This window comes from Homarus americanus, unplaced genomic scaffold (genome assembly GCF_018991925.1).
Source record: "Homarus americanus isolate GMGI-L3 unplaced genomic scaffold, GMGI_Hamer_2.0 scaffold59722, whole genome shotgun sequence".
Lineage (NCBI taxonomy): Eukaryota > Metazoa > Arthropoda > Malacostraca > Decapoda > Nephropidae > Homarus > Homarus americanus.
In genome coordinates, this window is record NW_024717621.1 from 1 (window position 1) to 22,131 (window position 22,131).

Consider the following 22,131-nt stretch of genomic DNA (forward strand, 5'->3'; position numbering starts at 1 on the left):
CTAATGGGGGCTAGGAAGTAAGTGCAAACAACATCCACAGGCCCGGGAATCGAACCCGTGACATCTCGCTTGTTAGGCAAGAACGGTACCGCTTCTACCACCGGTCCCCCAACCTGATTACGTTGCAGAACGGGTCGAGGGTTGTGCTGGCTGGGGTCATCACCTTCGTGGCGTCTGAAGGCTGTCGCCGAGTACACACTGAGATACATTGTTGCGCAACATAGTCTCGGGAATGTTGCACGACTGTCTCAGAAAAATACAAATTTATTGCGCGACTTTCTCGCAACAGTCCAGAAACACGACTTCATATGTTTCTTGTTTCCCATCCCGTAAGGGAAACAAGATACAAAGTTTCTCAATCTGGACGCATTTGGCAACATGGAGTATCAGTTGACGTTCAGCCTGTGATCTGTGAGGTGGGTTTGCTTACACTTAAGAACTACATGCATTATTGTTTGCTTCGTTAACAGTACTACATGTAGTTGATATCTTTTATTTTCAGCATCATGTGGACAACTGAAACAACACTTTCTATAATTGAGATGCTACATGCTATTCCTTCTTTATGGGATGTCACATGCCCAGACTATAAAAACCGATGAAAAAAGAAAGACGCCATACAGAAACTTGCAAATGAGCTAATGTAGAAAAATTAGGAAAGAACATAAAAAGTTGAGTGATTCTAAAAAAAAAAAGTGGTTGTTCCCCTAAGAAGTGTTTGTGGTTCGGGTATGAACCGCTTATCTTCCTGATTGGAGGAAACGAGCCAAGAGGCGGCCAATGGACTGATGATGTAAATCAGGTGAGCATATAGCCTAAGACACAACAAAAATTAATACAAATTCCTTTGGGGCATCAATGAGAACGTCATACACTTCCGGAACGATGAAGATATTGACTGTTTTGACACTGAAGGTATACATCAGGCCTGTAAATGAGTCCCCACTGGCAAGATACCTTACTGGTACTGCCAGACGTATTTTGGCAGGGATTGAGGCTCCATAGTTTGTATTTTGCTTTGTGATTTTGGGACCAAAAATTTTCAGTAATATTTAAAAATCTGAAGCTATTGTTCTTAAAATTTTTCTAAATCCAGCTGCATCTTCTTGTTTCAGGTCTGTCATTAGTTTTTCTCCATATTTTGTTCCTTCCTCCACCATCGTCTAGGACTTTACCTTGCTCTCCATCTTCTTTCTCCTTAGGAAATAAAAACACAGGCACCCACTTCTGCATCCTATGTCCAGCAACAAAGTTTGCCGATTGCTTCTGGACTGTTTCACAGCAGTCGGTAGACAGTCCAGAAACAATGTTACCGTGTATCCCAAGCGTTTCTGGACTGTCTCGCTACTGTTTCTGGATTGTCTTGCAACAGCCCAGAAACATTGTTGAGCGACTGTTTCTAGACAATGTATTTTGGTGTGTACGAGGCTTAAGGCCACCTATCCCGACGGCCACATCTCTGTCGCTCACATCCTTGACTGGACCCAGAGTATCATTGGCAATTAATGAAGAAAATAATTGTACTTAAATATATTCAATAACCTTATCATTTTTGTTGCACATCAATATAATCACGCAATGGAGTACACCAAACAAGCCTTGGGAAATCTTATCCAACCTTACCCAACCTATAACAATCCTAAAACTATAAATCATATACTTTACCTTATTCGTGTTTTCGGTGTTAAGTATGTGTTGGTGTCTTTTGGGGTTCCGATGAGGAGGGGGAACCATGAACTCGAAAGCAATTTTTAACCTTTTATAGGTTAGGTCAGGTTTTCAAAGGCTTGTTTGGTTGTTCTTCTTAGTATTTTACTCCACAGTGTAACATTTCAATGTAGATCATTGAAAGTTTAATGGGCTATTATGATTTTAATATTAATTTATCAAAAAATAAAATTTTTTGAATCAGTATAAGAATCTACATTAGAAAAAAATATTTCAAATTTTTTGAGTTCAGTACATGGGTCAGGGGACACTGTCAAAACCGTCATGGAGACCTAAGGTTATATTCCGGCCAGTACCTCAATTACTGTTCTATGAAGGACTGTTTTTGGTGTATAGGCTTAAGATCAAACCAGAGATAATGGCTCTTAAACTTTCTTCTAAACTTTCTTTTTTTCAAAATAAGAATATGTAGAGTAATAAATGGACGTGTCTATCTCTAAATTGTGTCTGTCCCAGCTACAGCACAGCTCCAAAACGGAAGCAGTTAAAGACATGAAACTTGCACACACATATTACACAGGTCCCAAGGTTGTGCTCCTTGTATTACTGTTGACCACGGACCCAAGGGTGGTCCAGGAGAGAACCAAAAATCTTCCCAGACTGAGATATCACCACGGCGATTGTGGGAGATGGCTACCCGTATCAGGGAGGACAAACTGTGGCGGTCAGGATTAGGTTAAGTTGGTTTTGATTGGCTTGGGGTGGGGTAGTTTAGGTTAGGTATGGTATGGTATGGTATGGTAGGGTAAGTTATATTAAGTTACAGTAGGTTAGGTTGAGGTTGTCACCCGTGTCAGGGAGGGCATACAGTGACCGTCAAGGTTATGTAGTACTGTATAATTATATAAGGTGAATAATAACAATAGGCTGTGCAATGATTTTATTTGGCCAAATTAACAATAAAATGTGCTAGATAAAATGTAAACAAATCTTACATATGCTTAATTTTCTCTTATAATAATACATATTTTTTTATGCTTGTGTGTGAAGCAGATGTGAGGTGTTAAACAGACGTGTGTGTGAAGCAGATGTGAGGTGTTAACAGATGTGTGTGTGTGTGTGTGTGTGTGTGTGTGTGTGTGTGTGTGTGAAGCAGATGTGAGGTGTTAAGAGATGTGTGTGTGTGAAGCAGATGTGAGGTGTTAACAGATGTGTGTGTGCGAAGCAGATGTGAGGTGTTAACAGATGTGTGTGTGAAGCAGATGTGAGGTGTTAAACAGACGTGTGTGTGAAGCAGATGTGAGGTGTTAACAGATGTGTGTGTGTGTGTGTGTGTGTGTGTGTGTGTGAAGCAGATGTGAGGTGTTAAGAGATGTGTGTGTGTGAAGCAGATGTGAGGTGTTAACAGACGTGTGTGTGAAGCAGATGTGAGGTGTTAACAGACGTGTGTGTGAAGCAGATGTGAGGTGTTAACAGATGTGTGTGTGAAGCAGATGTGAGGTGTTAACAGACGTGTGTGTGATGTGAGGTGTTAACAGATGTGTGTGTGAAGCAGATGTGAGGTGTTAACAGACGTGTGTGTGAAGCAGATGTGAGGTGTTAACAGATGTTGTGTGAAGCAGATGATTTGTATTGCAGGGAAAGTGAACTTCAAAGAGTGTCACAACCAGGGTTCTAGTCACCATGTGCTACACAGTAAGAACGAACCTAACCTAAGCTGACCTGACCTGACCTGACCTAACCCAACCTAACCTAAGCTGACCTTGAGCATCAGCATTTTATAGTAGTCAGCAGGTAAGTATTGCAGTCAAAGCCTCAGTCAGTAGTGAACTTGTGACTGCCTCAAACATATCGATATTAAGGGTAAATTTAAGAACGAGGAACTAGGTCTCCAACCTCCAGACGCCCGTGAGCCTCAGTTAACACATAGAGCCAAGTTAATTATTGTGTATCTTCTCTCTTAGGCTGTATGACGTATTAGTTGCTGAACCAACATCATGATTAGATCTTTCATTCCGGTCAGCATCAGTTACGGTCAGCATCAGTTACGGTCAACATCAGTTACGGTCAACATCAGTTATGGTCAACATCGACATCAGTTACGGTCAACATCAGTTACGGTCAACATCAGAAACGGTCAACATCTGTAACGGTCAACATCAGTCACGGTCAACATAAGTCACAGTCAACATCAGTTACGGTCAACATCAGAAACGGTCAACATCTGTAACGGTCAACATCAGTTACGGTCAACATCAGTCACGGTCAACATCAGAAACGGTCAACATCTGTAACGGTCAACATCAGTCACGGTCAACATAAGTCACAGTCAACATCAGTTACGGTCAACATCAGAAACGGTCAGCATCTGTAACGGTCAACATCAGATTTACGAGTCAACACCAGTCATGAGGAATCAACATCAGTTACGGACTACATCGACATCAGTTACGGTCAACATCAGTAACGGTCAACATCAGAAACGGTCAACATCTGTAACGGTCAACATCAGTCACGGTCAACATCAGTCACAGTCAACATCAGTTTCGGTCAACATCAGAAACGGTCAACATCAGTAACGGTCAACATCAGTCACGGTCAACATGAGTCGCGGTCAACATCAGTAACGGTCAACATCAGTCACGGTTAACATCAGTCACGGTCAACATCAGTTACGGTCAATATCAGTCACGGTCAACATGAGTCGCGATCAACATCAGTAACGGTCAACATGAGTCACGGTCAACATGAGTCGCGGTCAACATCAGTTACGGTCAATATCAGTCTGGTCAACATGAGTCGCGATCAACATCTGTAACGGTCAACATCAGTCACGGTCAACATAAGTCACAATCAACATCAGTAACGGTCAACATCAGAAACGGTCAACATCTGTAACGGTCAACATCAGTCACGGTCAACATCAGTCACAGTCAACATCAGTTTCGGTCAACATCAGAAACGGCCAACATCAGTAACGGTCAACATCAATCACGGTCAACATGAGTCGCAGTCAACATCAGTAACGGTCAACATCAGTCACGGTTAACATCAGTCACGGTCAACATCAGTTACGGTCAATATCAGTCACGGTCAACATGAGTCGCGATCAACATCAGTAACGGTCAACATGAGTCACGGTCAACATGAGTCGCGGTCAATATCAGTAACGGTCAACATCAGTCACAGTCAATATCAGTCACAGTCAACATCAGTCACGGTCAGTATCAGTCACGGTCAATGTTGGAAGCACTTGTTTACGCAAAAGTCCACCAGGCAGATTAACCTAACGCAATAATAGGGCCTTGGGTAACACTAGTGGGTTTATCGAAGCAACAAACATAACATCTGAAGCCCGTGTCTTCGATCGCCCTGTTCGCCCTGAAGGTGACACGAGCGAAGCCGGTGCGTGTAATGGTGCCGTCAGGTGAGTTTGTGCCACAATGTCTGGAGAGAGAGAGCAGTATTAAGTCTGTACGTTTCACTGTCTATATATACTGATTTATTAATTTGTATATGACTTATGTATATGGCTGTGTATATTACTGTTATGTATATGGCCGTATATATTACTGTTATGTATATGGCTGTGTATATTACTGTTATGTATATGGTTGTGTATATTACTGTTATGTATATTGCCGTGTATATTACTGTTATATATATGGCCGTATATATTACCTATTATATATATGGCCGTATATATTACTGCTAGGTATATGTATTTGTGTGTATTAATGTAGAGACATTTATACCATGACATATTTTCTTGACGTCATTTTATATTGTAAATAAAACACAAAAGTTAACATTGGGAAAACCTCGAAGGTGTGAATTCAACTATATGGTGACAACACAAGAAACGTCACTCTGGGTAATAAGTAAATTATGTTGACGACACAAATAACTAGTCAATATGGATAACAAGTAAGCTATGGTGAGAACACAAAAAACTAGTCACTATGGATAACAAGTAAACTATGGTGACAACACAAGTAACTAGTCGCTATGGATAACAAGTCAAGTAAACGATGGTGACAACACAAGTAACTAGTCGCTATGGATAGCAAGTCAAGTAAACTATGGTGACAACACCAGTAACTAGTCACTATGGATAACAAGTCAAGTAAACTATGGTAAAAATACAAGTAACTAGTCACTATGGGTAACAGGTAAACTATGGTGACATCACAAGTATCTAGTCACTATGGATAACAAGTAAACTATGGTGACAACAGATGCAAGTAGTCACTATGGATAACAAGTAAACTATGGTGACAACAGATGCAACTAGTCACTATGTATAACAAGTAAACTATGGTGACAACACAAGTAACTAGTCACTACGGATAACAAGTAAACTATGGTGACAACACAAGTAACGTCACTCTGGGTAATAAGTAAATTATGTTGACAACACAAATAACTAGTCAATATGGATAACAAGTAAGCTATGGTGAGAACACAAATAACTAGTCACTATGGATAACAAGTAAACTATGGTGACAACACCAGTAACTAGTCACTATGGATAACAAGTCAAGTAAACTATGGTAAAAATACAAGTAACTAGTCACTATGGGTAACAGGTAAACTATGGTGACAACACAAGTATCTAGTCACTACGGATAACAAGTAAACTATGGTGACAACAGATGCAACAAGTCACTATGGATAACAAGTAAACTATGGTGACAACAGATGCAACTAGTCACTATGTATAACAAGTAAATTATGGTGACAACACAAGTAACTAGTCACTCTGGGTAATAAGTAAATTATGTTGACAACACAAATAACTAGTCAATATGGATAACAAGTAAACTATGGTGACAACACAAGTAACTAGTCACTATGGATAACAAGTAATCTATTGTGACAACATAAGTTACTAGTCACTATGGATAACAAGTCAAGTAAACTATGGTAACAACACAAGTAACTAGTCACTATGGATAACTAGTAAACTATGGTGACAACACAAGTAATTAGTCACTACGGATAACAAGTAAACTATGGTGACAACACAAGTAACAATTCACTACGGATAAAAAGTAAACTATGATGACAATACAAGTAACTAGTCACTGTGGGTAACAAGTCAAATCAATGTTCCATATTGGTTTTAACTCCATGCAAAGTAAGATGTTTGTTTATGATACTGATAAAACTTAGCTGAGTAACTCACCTCTCAGTAGCGCCCCTGGACGTTATTATTAGGCGGTCCTTCACACAGTCGTTACTGTCCTCTAAGCAAAAGTATGGACATCTAAATTCGAGATAGGTAGACTTCTCTGGTCCACAGTTGAACTTCCACTGACATCTGTAAACAAAGAAAAGGTTTACCAGGTGTTGATAATGATGTCAAATGTCGCTTACTGTTGATAGTGATGTCAAATGATGGCTCAAACAGGTGTTGATCATAATGCTGAGTGAAATTTGTAACAGGTGTTAACAGTGATGCCAAATGAGGCTGTAACAGGTGTTAACAGTGATGCCAAGAAAGGTTGTAACAGGTGTTAACAGTGATGCCAAGTACTGTAAGGTTGTAACAGGTGTTAACAGTGATGCCAAGAAAGGTTGTAACAGGTGTTAACAGTGATGCCAAGCAAGGCTGTAACAGGTGTTAACAATGACACGAAAGCTTAAAAATAATAGTGATGGTTTAAACATCAAGGAATAAATTAAATATATGCCACACACTTTATTTATACAGCGTATATGTGTGTGTGTGTGTGTGTGTGTGTGTGTGTGTGTGTGTGTGTGTGTGTGTGTTCGCACACATGGTGGTGAAATGCATCTCGTGTGGCAGCATTATGTTAGTGTTAAGGTACAATCACTGCTTGCTCCCTCTCGCTTTCAGCTACCACCTCTGGCTAGCCCTCGTGGCAAACAGGAAAACAACTTGCATAAGTCTTTCCCCAGCAGTACGCAGCCTCCTCACCATCAAGACTCATGCTGTGCCTCCTCGTGGCAACATATGGTAACTGGGTGCCTCGTGGGCACAGGCTAGACGGAGACCTCGGAGTAGCAGTGGGCCCCAGAGGGGCGGGGCATAGGACCACTGGCATGTGGACACGTCCTGGAGCCTACCAACCACCGCCACCGCCCCGAACGACAAATCTGCGGTGGAGCCCTGCATCAGGCAGACATGCTTACAGAGCTCCAACAAGACCCCAATGGCGGTATAGGCGGAAGAGGTGAACACCATGGAAACCCAACGACAACACCGGCGTACGAAGACAATGCCTGTACGACAGGGAACTAAGGCGAAACCCAACAAACTGGGCTATTGGCAGTCCATTGGAACTCTCCCTCTCCCTAGTCGTTGCAACACTTGTACCACTAGATCAGGAAAAGGGAGAGCCGAGATGTGTGGTTGCAGCCTGCGCTCCTGCCTCACCGCATAAATCAACTCACGCACAGCCATCATCCAGCTCATCATACCTCTCATCATCATCATAACATGACATGACATAAAGGCTAGTGACGGGGAGGAAGGAGGTTCAGGGGAAGGATAAAGGGAGGATGGAAGTGAATTTTAGAAGGAGAGGAAAAGTGCAGTGGCTTAAACACCGCTTGCGTGAGGGGGTAGGCAATGTGCCCAGATGGGTGGGTGGTGCTGCAACACACTGCCAGGACGAGGCCTAGTGGGGGCCGGGAGTAGGGTCGGGCTATCAATGGGCCAAGTGTGGGAGCTCTGATGGTCAAGTGCTCAGGATGTGTTGGTGAAGCGGAGGACGAACCAACCGCCCCGCCACGGCGGCGGCGCAAGCAGAGAAGCGCAGGGGGGCGGACCCACGGACACCTCTCACTGAAAGAAAACCAAGGAAAGGGAAACGGAATGTAATTAGTTGTAAAGTTGTTTGGAGAAAGGCGACGGTAAAGTCTTTGAGCTATGTCAAAGACGAACAGAGCGAGTTGGGGGAAGTGTTTTGAATCTTTGAGCTTGAAATGTCAAAGTATTCGTAGCAAGGAAGGATGAGCGTATCGTAGGATAATTTTTAATGAAGGCAGGAGACAGAATTGAGCTTTTTTGTCAAATTATTAACGGAGATTAAGAGGAGATTTTTTTTTCATGAGTTCGCAGTATGTTTTTTTTTGGGGGGGGGTGGGGCGGTGGGTTGTTGTGTATAGAGGTTGGTTGGTTTAATTGTAATCTGGGGCTGGGCTTTTGGTGTCGGTAAGTTGATATGTGGAGTGATAGTTTTTGTTTAGGGAGGAGTTGTTGAGTTTGGTTGTTTTTATTGAGAAGGGTTGTCACTGAGGTTGGGCATGTTTGGGTTGGTTCTGGAGAGTTGTAAGTATTTCAGTGAGGCTTTGTCTGGGGGGGGATGTTGTGTTTGGAGATTGGTTGGGGAGGCGGAGTTGGAGGTCGGGTGTGTTGATTTGTGTTGAGATAGGATTGCTTAGGGGGGATTGTTGTGTGTGGATAAAGTAAGGGGGGGGGGGAGGTGGACATTGTTAGTAAGGTCAGGTATGATAAGTTTCTTGGGAGGATTGTAGGTATGGATATGTGGTTGGTTGAGTTGAGTTATTTATTATTTATTCTTCGAGGGAGTATAGTTTCATTCTTCGAGGGAGGGCTTGTGTACAGGTACTATGCACCCCTCCCCTACCTCATTAGCTAAGGGGGGCGTCCAAGCCATCTGTATGCTAGTATGGGATGGGTATGTTAGGTTTTTGTTTTGGGAGGAGTGGTAGGGTGTGGTTAGTGAAAGGTTGAGTTGGGTTATTTTTATTTTGGGGGGATTGTTAGTAAAGGTTGGGTATGTTAGGTTTTGCTTTGGGAGTGGTTGTTTGGTATGATTAGGTGCTGGTTGAGTTGTGTAAAGGGAGGGGCAGGTTATTTTTTTTAATATAATTTTTATTTATTTATTAATTTGTTTATTTATTTATTTATTTATTTATTTAATTTTTTTTATTCATCAAAGCCCCTATACTCCCAAAAGTCCTATGGCGATGGACGAGTAGCGACGGGGACAGGCAGAGATGACTGCCGGGTGTCTCTAGTCACAACTCTGCACATGGGCGGCACAGATAAGATGTCGTTTATGCACTGGGATCTAGGAAGCAGTGTAATCCGGTCCTGTCTGTGCGACTGAGCAGCCCTATGTAGGAGCCACTCTGCTCCCCCCACATGGGGAGGGGGCTCGAAAAGGTACCTAAAAACCCAACCTGACTGGGCAACTGCACCCAGTAAGGTCATCCTTATGCGGTCGAAAACACAATAATATTCACAGATCCAAACAAAAACAAACCATGCAACCTCTTATGGTCGCTGCATGGAATGTCAGGACCCTTCTGGATACTGGCACAAATGAACATCCTGAAAGAAGAACTGCCCTTGTGGCAAAAAAATGGCTAGGTATAACATCGGCATAGCAGCCATCAGTGAGTCCCGGCTCCCAGAGGAGGGCCAACTCACAGAGCGGGGGTCTAGTTATACCTTCTTATGGAACGGTAAGCCTGCTGCGGAGAGAAACCGCATTTATGTAGTTGGCTTTGCCATCCGCCAACGCATCCTACACAGGCTAACTGAAATACCTATTGGGATCAACGAGCGCCTCACGAGGCTTCGAGTCCCACTGAATCACTCACAGCATGCATTTCTCAACTGGATGCAGAGGATGATGACATCAAGGAGGCCTTTTGCGCCGACTTCGACAGAGTACTAATCTTTATGCCCAGAGAAGACAAGGTTGTGTTCCTTGGTGACTTCAATGCCGGAGTTGGTAGAGATGCTAACATTTGGCAAGGAACCTTAGGAAGAAATGGACTAGGGAAGTGTAATACCAACGGCCTACTCCTCCTCAGCAAGAATGCTGCACACAACCTCACTATGACCAATATCTTGTTTCGGCAGGACAACCACGATCCAAACACTGGCATCTCATTGTCTACATCATTGTCAGGTAAGATATCACCGTGATGTCCTCATCACCCTTACCATGTGTGGCTCAGATCACTGTGACACTGATCATTGACTTATCAGAACCAAGCTCTCACTTCACGTCGCCCCAAAACATCAAAGGTAGCAAGCCTCTAGAAGAGGTTTTAATACTAAGCTTCTGGAGGATCCAGTTGTAGCACATGCTTTCAGAGAGCAGCTCGAACATGGGCTTATAAACAACCCAACAGCAAACAACGCGAATCCCAGTGCCGAATGGGATACTCTCAACACTGTTATGACAAAAAACCTGCAAAGAGACCCTCGGCCCGATCGAAAGAATACACCAGGACTGGTTTGATGAAAATGACCTGGCAATCAAAGTACTCATCGATGATAAACGTGCTGCTTTTGCTGACTGGCAAAACAACCCTCAGTCTCGGATCAAAGCTGATACCTTCCGCAAGAAGATTGCGGCTGCCCAGCGGGAACTTCGGAATCAAAAGAATGACTGGCTTAAAAATAAAGCATGTGAATTACAAAAAAACTGCAGATCAGCACAAGATGCGTGAATTTTTCAATTCCATTAAAACATCTTATGGGCCAATCACTTGTGGCGCATCCCCCCTCCTCTCATGTAATTTATAATTAATGACAATGAAGGCCTCCTTCAGCAATGGAAAGAGCACTACCATTCATTGCTCAACCGAATCACCAATGTGAATGTCCTGACTACCTGGCAGGTCCCTCAGCATCCAGAGCTAACCCACCTCAGCTATCCTCCATCCCTGGATAAGGTAGCTACTGCCATCAAACAGATGAAAAATAATAACGCCTCAGGGCCTGATGAAATCCCTGCCAAGCTTACCAGCCATCTCCACTCTCTCCTGGAGAATATATGAGAAAAGGAGGAAACCCCCCAAGTTCTTAAAGACGCCTCCATTGTCAATATTTATAAGAACAAGGGAGACCAGTCAGACTATGGCAACCATGGTGGGATCTCGCTGCTCTCCGTAGCTGGCAAGATTATCGCCCAAGTCCTCCTAAACAGACTTCTTCCTGAGGCAGAAAACTTTCTCCCAAAATCTCAATGTGGTTTTAGACCATCACATGGCACCACTGACATGATATTTGCTGCCCGCCAGATGCAGGAAAATTGCAGAGAACGGCGTCGTGACCTGTACATGGCTTTCCTCGACCTAACCAAGGCCTTCGACTCAGTCAACAGGGAAGCCCTCTGGTGGACTCTCAACCCTTTTGACTGCCCACCAAAATTCATCGCCTTTGTGAGGCAACTCCACGATGGCATGAATAGCAGTGTCCTACACAAGGGCACCCAGTGGGAGTTCTTCCCCATCCAAAAAGGGATTAAACAAGGGTATGTAATGGCACCAACTCTCTTTTCCGTTTTCTTGGTTGCCTTCCTTACTCGTGCCAGTGCCAATTTAGCCGGTGGGGTGGACATCGAGTACTGGGTGAAAGGGGGTCTTGTATTAGCCCCTTAGTTTTTATATAAATGTTAGGGCTGTACATTGGGTTTATATAATCATATCACCCTCTGTAACTTTCCACTGGCTATGAGGTGACATAGTCACATCACGTGATGGGTAAGTTCCTTGAGGTGCAGCCCTACGAGTGTTAGGTCAGCATATACAAGCCGGCTGCTTGAGCATTCTTTCTCACTCTCTCACACAAACAGGACGTATTTAGAAGAGCTACTTAATATAGCTTCCATCCTCATTTAACATTCATAGCTACAGTGATTAAGCTACGGTGATATACACTTGAAACTAAATATAATATATTTTCTTAATAAATACAGAAAGGACCGTTGGGTATGGCTACTAAAACCCAATATACTTTTACATGTTCCAGCCCCATTAACCCAGCAAGAATCAACAGTTAAAGGGCCAGTTCATAGGTGGTAGCTGTAGGATTTGCAATACCGAGTTTAGCTATTCCCACTATTATCTTAATTTTGGCAGTGATAACTTTGTTTTGTTATTGTAAGTCAGTATCTTGCAAGTTGAACATTGTACATAATATACTCTCCTGTTAGACACTGAAGTCTAGGACCCCAGTAGTTAATGAACTTATGGTTCCAGAGTCCCCAGCTTAGTGTCTACACATTTGTTTCTAACAAGGTTAGGTAGCTTTCCACTGGATATGAGGTGACATGGTCACATCATGTGATGGGTAGGTTCCTTGAGGCGCAGCCCTAAGACTGTTAGGTCAGCACATAGAAGCCCGCTGATTGAGCATTCTTCCTCACTCTCTCACACAAGCAGGACGTATTTAGAAGAGCTATTTAATATAGCCTCCGTCCTCATTTTAACACTCATAGCTACAGTGATTAAGTTACGGTGATATACACTTGGAACTGTATATAATATTTTTTCTTTATAAATACAGAAAAAAAGACAGTTGGGTTTTGCTACTCAAACCCTATATATTTTTACATGTTCCAGCCCTATTAACCCAGCAAGAATCAATGGTTAAAGGGCCAGGTCAGTCTTTTCAACATAAGGCGACTCCAGGCAAGAACAAAGGTGTCGGCAGCTTCCATTACTGAGCTTCAGTGTACAGAAAACCTTATCCTTGTTGCTCACACTGAACACGACCGACAGGAGATCCTGAACACCTACACAGATGAGTATTCACACTTCGGCCTTGAGGTGAATGTACATAAGACTCCAATTCTCTTTCAACGTGCCGCTGGTTCAGACACACCTCCACCATACATCCAGCTGAACTATACTACCCTCTCTAATGTTACCCACTTTCGGTATCTCGGTGCCCACCTATCCACCACTGCAGTCATTAATGAAGAGATGAAGCATCGGATCAGATGTGCATCTCAAGCCTTTGGCAGACTCCGAAACCGTGCCTTCAGCTGTAGAGAGCTGAAATTATCCACAGTGTTGCATGTATATTGAGCAGTGCCAATTTTACCCCCTCACCAGGGAGCCGATTACTCCACTTCGTAACGCTTTAAGGAGCACCACACGAGAAGGTGTCAATACTTTCGAGTTAGCCTTTTTGCAAACCGAGGCAGACAAGCTCAAACGCCGGAAATATGCTGCCACCGCCCCTCCCGCACTAGACGTAGCCCTCCATGTCTGCAACGAATGTGGACGACCCTGCAGGTCCCATATCGGCCTCTTTAGTCACCTCAAAACTCACCAACCTAAGTGACAAACTTAATAAGTCATATCATTGTATTACAGCTGGATGATCGACATATTCGATTCCGAGTGACAGCAAAGTAGTAGTAGTAGTAGTAGTAGTAGTAGTAGTAGTAGTAGTAGGTCCGGGCGGCGGCGTGGGTGTGTTGGGGTACCTTCCCTGATTTAAAGTGTTATTGGTGGGGATATACTCAGTTTGTGGGAGCGAGAATTTCACAGTGTGTCGATGAACGTTGGATGTCACCTTGAGCATCATCGCCGACGGCTCTTCTCATTCCTTACGACATTAAACGCAAATATTGCTCGTGTTCACCGGCGATCTTCAAGTAAGCCTGTGAGTGTTTGAATGGTGGGTGGCTGGAGTTGCCAAGTGTCAGTGCCAGTGTGTCGATAGGCCTACCCTAGCAAGGGTGGCATCGCGACTCTCGCCCCTATGGGGCCGAGTGCCTCGCGCTTTCAGTCGCCTCAAGTAACGGCCACTCCATGTAGTGTCGGCTGACCAAGTGAGTATATATAACTTATGTTACATCAGCGAGACCATAGAAATGGTGGCTATCTCTACCAAAGTGACATAATCAAGTGTTAGGTGTGACAATTCTTGCTCCCAGTGGATTATTCTCATGTGTGGATTATCGCCCACATGGGGGGTGCCCGACACAACCACACGCGCGCGTATGCCCTTACTACTCGGACACCGCAGGCCAGGCCGTCACCTCTGTGCCTCATACGCATAAGATCTAGTTTCTTCGTCCGTATGGGCCCAATAGCAGAGGTCGGAGGCGGAAATATCTGTCGCCTGGCAACAGTCTTTGCTGGGTCTGTGCTAGCCCGAACCAAAACTGCACAAATTGTCTTTGTGCGAGAAACAACCGATCATGTGTGGATTGCAGGAAGCTAGACCAGTGTCGGAACCCACGTGGCAGGGATCCGACACAGGCGGCCACAGTGGATATCGCCGGGACCCAACCACCCGATGATATCCGAAATGATAGCAGTGAGTCTACTCAACCCGAAAATGTAGTACTAATAAATGCTGCTCCCTCAGTAGCAGGTGTCCAGGAGGAGAATGAGAGACAGCCGCCTCAGTGGAAAGGCATGTCGATGGAAAATGCAGGCGTATGGGTCAAAGAAACCTACTCAGAAATTGTCAAGTGGTCGCCCTCTAATTTATTTGAACCACCCAAGTGTGCGGCCACCAAAGAAATGATTCGGGAGATGACTTTCTTCATGACTGATTACACTCAGGACCGCTTCCTTGCCCCCCTAGCTCTTCAAATACTGGCAATAATACCACATCTATTTTGTCAGAGGACACACACAAAGGCTAAGCACAAAGAAAATGTGGCAGCAATGAAGAGAAGATTGACAATGTGGCGGACTGGGGCCCTAGATGATCTCCTATGTGAAGCAAGAACACTGCAGGAGAGACTAAAATCTACGGGTGAGGGAAAGCAAAACACCGATGACGTGGCAAGAAACAAAATGCGTGTGGGAAAAGTGTCTCTCGCGTTAAGATCTCTCACTCAGGAATCTTCCGGTGGGGTGATGCCAATAAACAGAGAGACATTAAAACTATTGAAAGAGAAACATCCCCCTGCAAGTGAAGATGAAGGCATCAGGCTCCAGGGTCCTGTTCGAGAAAATAACAAGAGAGATGGTGTGGAAAAAGGCACTGAAGACTCGTGGAGGAGCCGGCCCTTCAGGTCTGGATGCAAACGGTTGGAGAGTCATCCTCAGCACAAACAAGTTTGGCCCTGTAGCAAGCGATCTCTGCACTGCCATTGCCGCCCTTGCAAGAAAGCTTGCATCCTCTTGCTGCCATCACCTCCAGGCCCTGACGGCCTGCCGCCTTATTCCCCTGGAAAAGAAACCAGGATGTAGACCTATAGGGGTGGGGGAAGTGCTGAGGCGGATTATCGGAAAGTACATAATGGAGGTGGTAAAGGACGATGTCAGGGCAGCAGCAGGGAACCTACAAGTGTGTGCTGGCCACCAGGCTGGTGGGGAGGCGGCCATTCACGCCATGAGATTGATATTTGAGCAGCGTGATTGTGAGGCCGTTCTCTTGGTGGATGCTTCAAACGCATTCAACATACTTAACCGCAAGGCTGCACTGCACAACATCAAGATCAAGTGTCCTAGCTTTGTGATGTATGTTGAAAATTCGTATAGGAATCCATCAGACCTCTACATAGTAAACAACAAGGCTCTACGAGGTGATACCATCCTACAGTCGACTGAGGGAACAACACAGGGGGACCCCGTTGCAATGGCAATGTATGCAATAGGCCTATCAGTGCTCCAACAAGAAATAAAGTTTGAAACAACTGGGGTCAAACAAGTGGCATATGCTGATGACCTTACAGGAGCAGGAAAAGTGGAGGACATCAAAAAGTGGTGGGACCTGGTAACATCGCGAGGTCCACAAATAGGGTACCACCCAAACGCCAGCAAATCCTTCCTCATCGTGAAGCCAGATCATTATGATCGGGCTTTCGAGGTTTTCGGCGAAAGTGTGGTCAAAATAACTAAGGACGGCCAAAGACATCTAGGCGCAGTAATTGGCACTACGGACTTCAAGACCCAGTACGTAGCGGGAAAAGTGAATGAGTGGGTGAGTGAAATCCAAGCTCTATCGGAGATTGCTAACACAGAGCCACATGCGGCCTTTGCAGCATTCACCCGTGGAGTCAAGCATCGTTGGAACTACCTGATGCGTACCATCCCTGAGATCGGACCCCTCCTCCACCCTTTGGAAGAAGCAATCAGTGTCAAGTTCATTCCCAAACTAGTGAAACACCCTGACTTAACCCGAGCAGAAAGAACACTTCTTGCACTTCCACCAAGACTGGGAGGGATGGGACTAACTAATCCAGAGGAGATTGCTGACACTGAACATCAAAATTCACTTAAGCTCATGGCAGCCCTCACGGACCACATAATAGCCCAGAATGCAACAGGGGAAGTGGATACCAGCGAAGTAAATAAGATTCGTAGGTCCATTACGACAGATCGGCAGCACTGCCAAAATGACATGTTGCAGCAACTATTGCTGCAGGTTCCAGAAAATTTGACAAAAAAAGTAGCTATAGCGCAGGAGGTGGGCGCCTCGAACTGGTTAACTACGTTACCGATAAGGGCAAATGGTTTCAGCCTTAACAAACAAGAATTTACAGATGCCATTGCTCTAAGGTACGGTTGGCCAGTAGATGGTTTGCCCTCCCAATGCGTGTGTGGCTCTCCCTATGATGGCGATCATGCCATGGTCTGCAAGAAGGGGGGCTTCATATGCATGAGGCATGACGAGGTAAGGGATCTCACAGCAAATATGTTGAAGGAAATCTGCCGGGACGTCATGGTAGAACCGACCCTCCTTCCACTGGATGGCGAGATCTTCCAACACAGGACTTCAAACACATCTAACGAAGCCCGTGTGGACGTCAGTGCTCGAGGATTCTGGACACGGGGACAGCGAGCTTTCTTAGACATCAGGATTTTTGATCCCATGGCCGTCTGTCACCGTAACCTAGCTCTTGATGCTGCACATAGGAGGAACGAGAACGACAAGAGAAGGGCATATGGGGAGAGAATTCAAAATGTTGATCAAGGCAGCTTCACTCCTCTAGTGTTCACAACCTCTGGTGGGATGGGCCCAAGTGCAAGATGTTTCTACGCCAGACTCGCGGAGCTGATCTCCGAACAGAAGCAGCAGCCCAGAAGTTATGTTACAGCCTGGATGAGATGTCGACTGTCCTTCTCTCTCCTTCGGTCGGCTTTGCTCTGCCTCAGGGGAACGAGATCTTCTGCCCCTACTCCGACAACTGCTGCAGATATTGACTATGAGGCTACAGTCACTGAATGCCGCATAGATCTGTGGCTCAACTAATTTAACACAGATAGGATAGCTTCTTATGTATTAGGATATTTAATATTAAGGTAAATAAATGGTGGCGAAGGTGTGGCTATTAGGGGAGGCTGGAGGCCAAAAAAAAAAAAGTAGTGTGTGTGTGTTTGTGTGTGTGGCAGACCCTTAGTCGTTTTGGCTGTCCACCAAAATTTACCGCTATTGTGAGGCAACTCCAGGATGGCAGGAATGGATGTGTCCTGCACAATGGTCCAAAGTGTGACTTCTTCCCCGTCCAAACGGAAGTAAAACAAGGATTTGTGCTGGCACTAATTCTCTTCCATTTTCTTGGCTGCCTTCCTTACTAGTGCCAGTGTCAATTTAGCCGGCGGGGTGAACATCGAGTACCGGATGAAGGGACTTTTCAAGACGACTCCAGGCAGGAACATATGCACACTTGGCATTGAGGTTAATGTACTTAAGACCCAGATTCTCTGTCAGCCTGCTCCGGGTTCAATCACACCTTCACCATCCATCCAGATTCACGGTACTACCTTCTCTAATGTTATCCATCCAGATTAACGGTACTACCGTCTCTAATGTTACCCATTTTCGGTATCTCGGCTCCCACCTGTCCACCACCGTGGACATCGATGAAGAGATTAAAACATCATATCAGATGTGCATCTCAAGCCTTTGGCAGACTCCGTACATGTGTCTTCAGCTGTAGGGAGCTGAAATAATACACAAAGTTGTATGCATATCGAGCAGTGGATCTCCCACCCTGCTGTATAGCAGCGAGACATGTGTCACATACAGGAGGCACCTCAAGTTGCTTTAAGACTTTCACCAACGTAGTCTACGTTCCATCCTCGGAGTTCACTGGGAAGACAAGAGAGCAAATGCCAGTATTCTTGCTTACACCAACTGTAGGAGCGTCGAGGATACTATTATCTATGAACAATACGTTGGACTGGCCATGTTACCCGTATGGACGACAGTAGAATGCCAAAGCAATTACTTTGCAGTCACCTAACGAATGGTAAAAATAATTCTGAAGGGCAATGGAAAGGATATGAGGATAATCTTAAGACAAACCTGAAGAAGTGCCAAATCGACCCCATCACCTGGGAGTCGATTACTTGTAGGAGCACCACACGAGGTGTCAATACTTTCCAGTTAGCCCGACTGCAATAGATGTAGCCCCCTACACGTGCAACATCTGTGGACGAAACTGCCGGTCCCGTATCGGTCTCTCTAGTCACCTCAGAGCTCACCAACGAAGGTGACATCCTTAATAACTCATTTCATAATATCATAGTTGGATGATCGTCATACTCGATTCTGAGTGACAGCAAAGTAATAAAGAAAACGAGGGCAGGACACACAGTGTTAGACTCACGAGGGTGGACACATAGTGTGTTAGACTCACGAGGGTGGACACACAGTGTGTTAGACTCACGAGGGTGGACACACAGTGTGTTAGACTCACGAGGGTGGACACACAGTGTGTTAGACTCACGAGGGAGGACACACAGTGTGTTAGACTCACGAGGGTGGACACACAGTGTGTTAGACTCACGAGGGAGGACACACAGTGCGTTAGAGTCACAAGGGAGCACACACAGTGTGTTAGACTCACGAGCGAGGACACACAGTGTGTTAGACTCACAAGGGAGGACACACAGTATGTTAGATTCACGAGGGAGGACACAGTGTTAGACTCACGAAGGAGGACATACAGTGTGTTAGACTCACGAGGGAGGACACACAGTGTGTTAGACTCACAGGGTGAACACATAGTGTATTAGACTCACGAGGGAGGACACACAGTGTTAGACCCACGAGGGTGGACACACAGTGTGTTAGACTCACGAGGGTGGACACACAGTGTGTTAGAATCACGAGAGTGGATACACAGGGTGTTAGACTCATGAGGGTGGACACACAGTGTGTTAGACTCACGAGGGAGGACACACAGTGTGTTAAACTCACGAGGGTGGACACACAGTGTGTTAGACTCACGAGGGAGGACACACAGTGCGTTAGATTCACAAGGGAGGACACACAGTGTGTTAGACTCACGAGCGAGGACACACAGTGTGTTAGACTCACAAGGGAGGACACACAGTGTGTTAGACTCACAAGGGAGGACACACAGTATGTTAGACTCACGAGGGAGGACACAGTGTTAGACTCACGAAGGAGGACACACAGTGTGTTAGACTCACAGGGTGAACACATAGTGTATTAGACTCACGAGGGAGGACACACAGTTTGTTAGACTCACGAGGGAGGACACACAATGTGTTAGACTCACGAGGGTGGACACACGGTGTGTTAAACTCACGAGGGTGGACACAGTGTTAGACTCACGAAGGAGGACACACAGTGTGTTAGACTCACGAGGATAGGACACACAGTGCGTTAGACACACGAGGGTGGACACACGGTGTGTTAAACTCACGAGGGTGGACACAGTGTTAGACTCACGAAGGAGGACATACAGTGTGTTAGACTCACGAGGGAGGACACACAGTGTGTTAGACTCACAGGGTGAACACATAGTGTATTAGACTCACGAGGGAGGACACACAGTGGGTTAGACTCACGAGGGAGGACACACAGTGTGTTAGACTCACGAGGGAGGATGCACAGCGGGTTAGACTCACGAAGGAGGACACACAGTGTGTTAGACTCACGAGGATAGGACACACAGTGCGTTAGACACACGAGGGTGGACACATTTTTAGACTCACGAGGGTGGACACACAGTGTGTTAGGCTCACGAGAGAGGACACACAGTGTGTTAGACTCACGAGGGAGGACACACAGTGTGTTAGACTAACGAGGGAGGACACACAGTGTGTTAGACTCACGAGGGTGGACACACTGGGTGTTGGACTCACGAGGGTGGACACACAGTGTTAGACTCACGAGGGAGGACACACAGTGTTAGACTCAAGAGGGTGGACACACAATGTGTTAGACTCACGAGGGTGGACACACAGTGTGTTAGACTCACGAGGGTGGACACACTGGGTGTTAGACTAACGAGGGAGGACACAGTGTTAGACTCACGAGGGTGGACACACAGTGTGTTAGACTAACGAGGGAGGACACACAGTGTTACACTCACGAGGGAGGACACATAGTGTGTTAGACTAACGAGGGAGGACACACAGTGTTAGACTAACGAGGGAGGACACACAGTGTTAGACTAACGAGGGAGGACACACAGTGTTAGACTCACGAGGGTGGACACACAGTGTGTCAGACTCACGTTAGGTAGAGTTAGGTTAGGTTAGGTTAGGTTAGGTTAGGTTAGGCTAGGTTTCCTTACAAAACATTATTAAGTCACGCCTCACTTCACCTTTGATTTGGACTATAGTTTCCACTTGGGTTGCTGTCGTCCTGGATGACTTTTGTCTCTCCTGGCACCATATTGATTTCACCACATTCCTCAGTAACTAGTCGCCGTGCTTGACCAGGTACCTGGAAGCTGTCAGCCGCCACACCTGCTATCACCATCAACACAAGTGCTAGTGTCACCATTCTGTGTGATGGCAGAATATGATAAGAGAGAACGAATACAAAGAAAATTAAGAGAGACAAAGATGATTATTATGCAAAAAAGTGGGAAACCTAACTATTATTGAATTTAGAAATGTTAATACAACTGTTGGTTTAATTTTCGGCGCAATAATCTCTGAGATAGAGACAGTTTTAACTTAATAGAAATATTTGATGAAAACGTATCATGAACTTATTATAGGTCACCACCATGAAAACATCGCCTCATGCCTGGCAGCGTCAAATGTAGATCCTTGTCACGGGAAAGTGATTCCTGTATAATCATTGTTATATTATCTATTGTCCTTGTGGGCATCTTACTGTTCGTTGTGTAGGAACTGATATTCATTATACTTAATTCACGCTGATGGCGTCGCATTGATAGATAAATAGATGCATAAGTTCATTGATCCAAAAATGGCAAATTACATACATACAAACATATAATAAGTTAATTACAAATAATGTAAGCTTTATTATGTGTCATATTATAGAATAAATTATGTTTGTGTTTACCTTTACTCTAAATATTATCTTGTTCTAATTGGGTTTTGTTTTGTTCTGGATGTAATAGCTGAATAAAGCCTTGATTACTGAAGGTGTTTGGTATCATACGACAATTTAATCAACTTATATTCTAATAACAACACGAAAAACATACTCTGCCCCGACATGCTTGATGTAGATCCAAACTCCTCAGCTGCTGAGAAGGAATACAAGCATTGGCGTAAAACTTTTGAAAACTATATTGATGAGTGTGGAGACAGAGCGCCTGAAAAACTACGATGTTTGACAAAATATGTATCTGCTACTGTGTATGAATACTTTGCTGATGCTAAGGAGTTTGAAACAGCTATACAAGTGTTGAAAAAGGTGTATGTGAATAAGATAATGAGATATTCGCCAGACACTAGCTCGCCACAAGACCTCAGCGTCCATCCGAAACACTGGATTAATTTCTTCGCGACTTG

The 22,131-nt window shown here is 44.8% G+C and overlaps 1 protein-coding gene across 1 annotated transcript; it reads right to left on the reverse strand.

Annotated features, from left to right (window-relative positions):
• Positions 1–4,107: 4,107 nt before the first annotated feature.
• Positions 4,108–21,140, reverse strand: LOC121858973 (zinc metalloproteinase nas-36-like). The gene is made up of 3 exons (XM_042355631.1): positions 20,961–21,140; positions 6,857–6,991; positions 4,108–5,115 (listed from the first exon to the last, which is right to left on the reverse strand). The coding sequence occupies exons 1-3, from the start codon at positions 21,116–21,118 to the stop codon at positions 4,950–4,952; spliced, it is 459 nt and encodes a 152-aa protein (XP_042211565.1). The 5' UTR covers positions 21,119–21,140; the 3' UTR covers positions 4,108–4,949.
• Between the last annotated feature and the right edge of the window lie 991 nt (positions 21,141–22,131).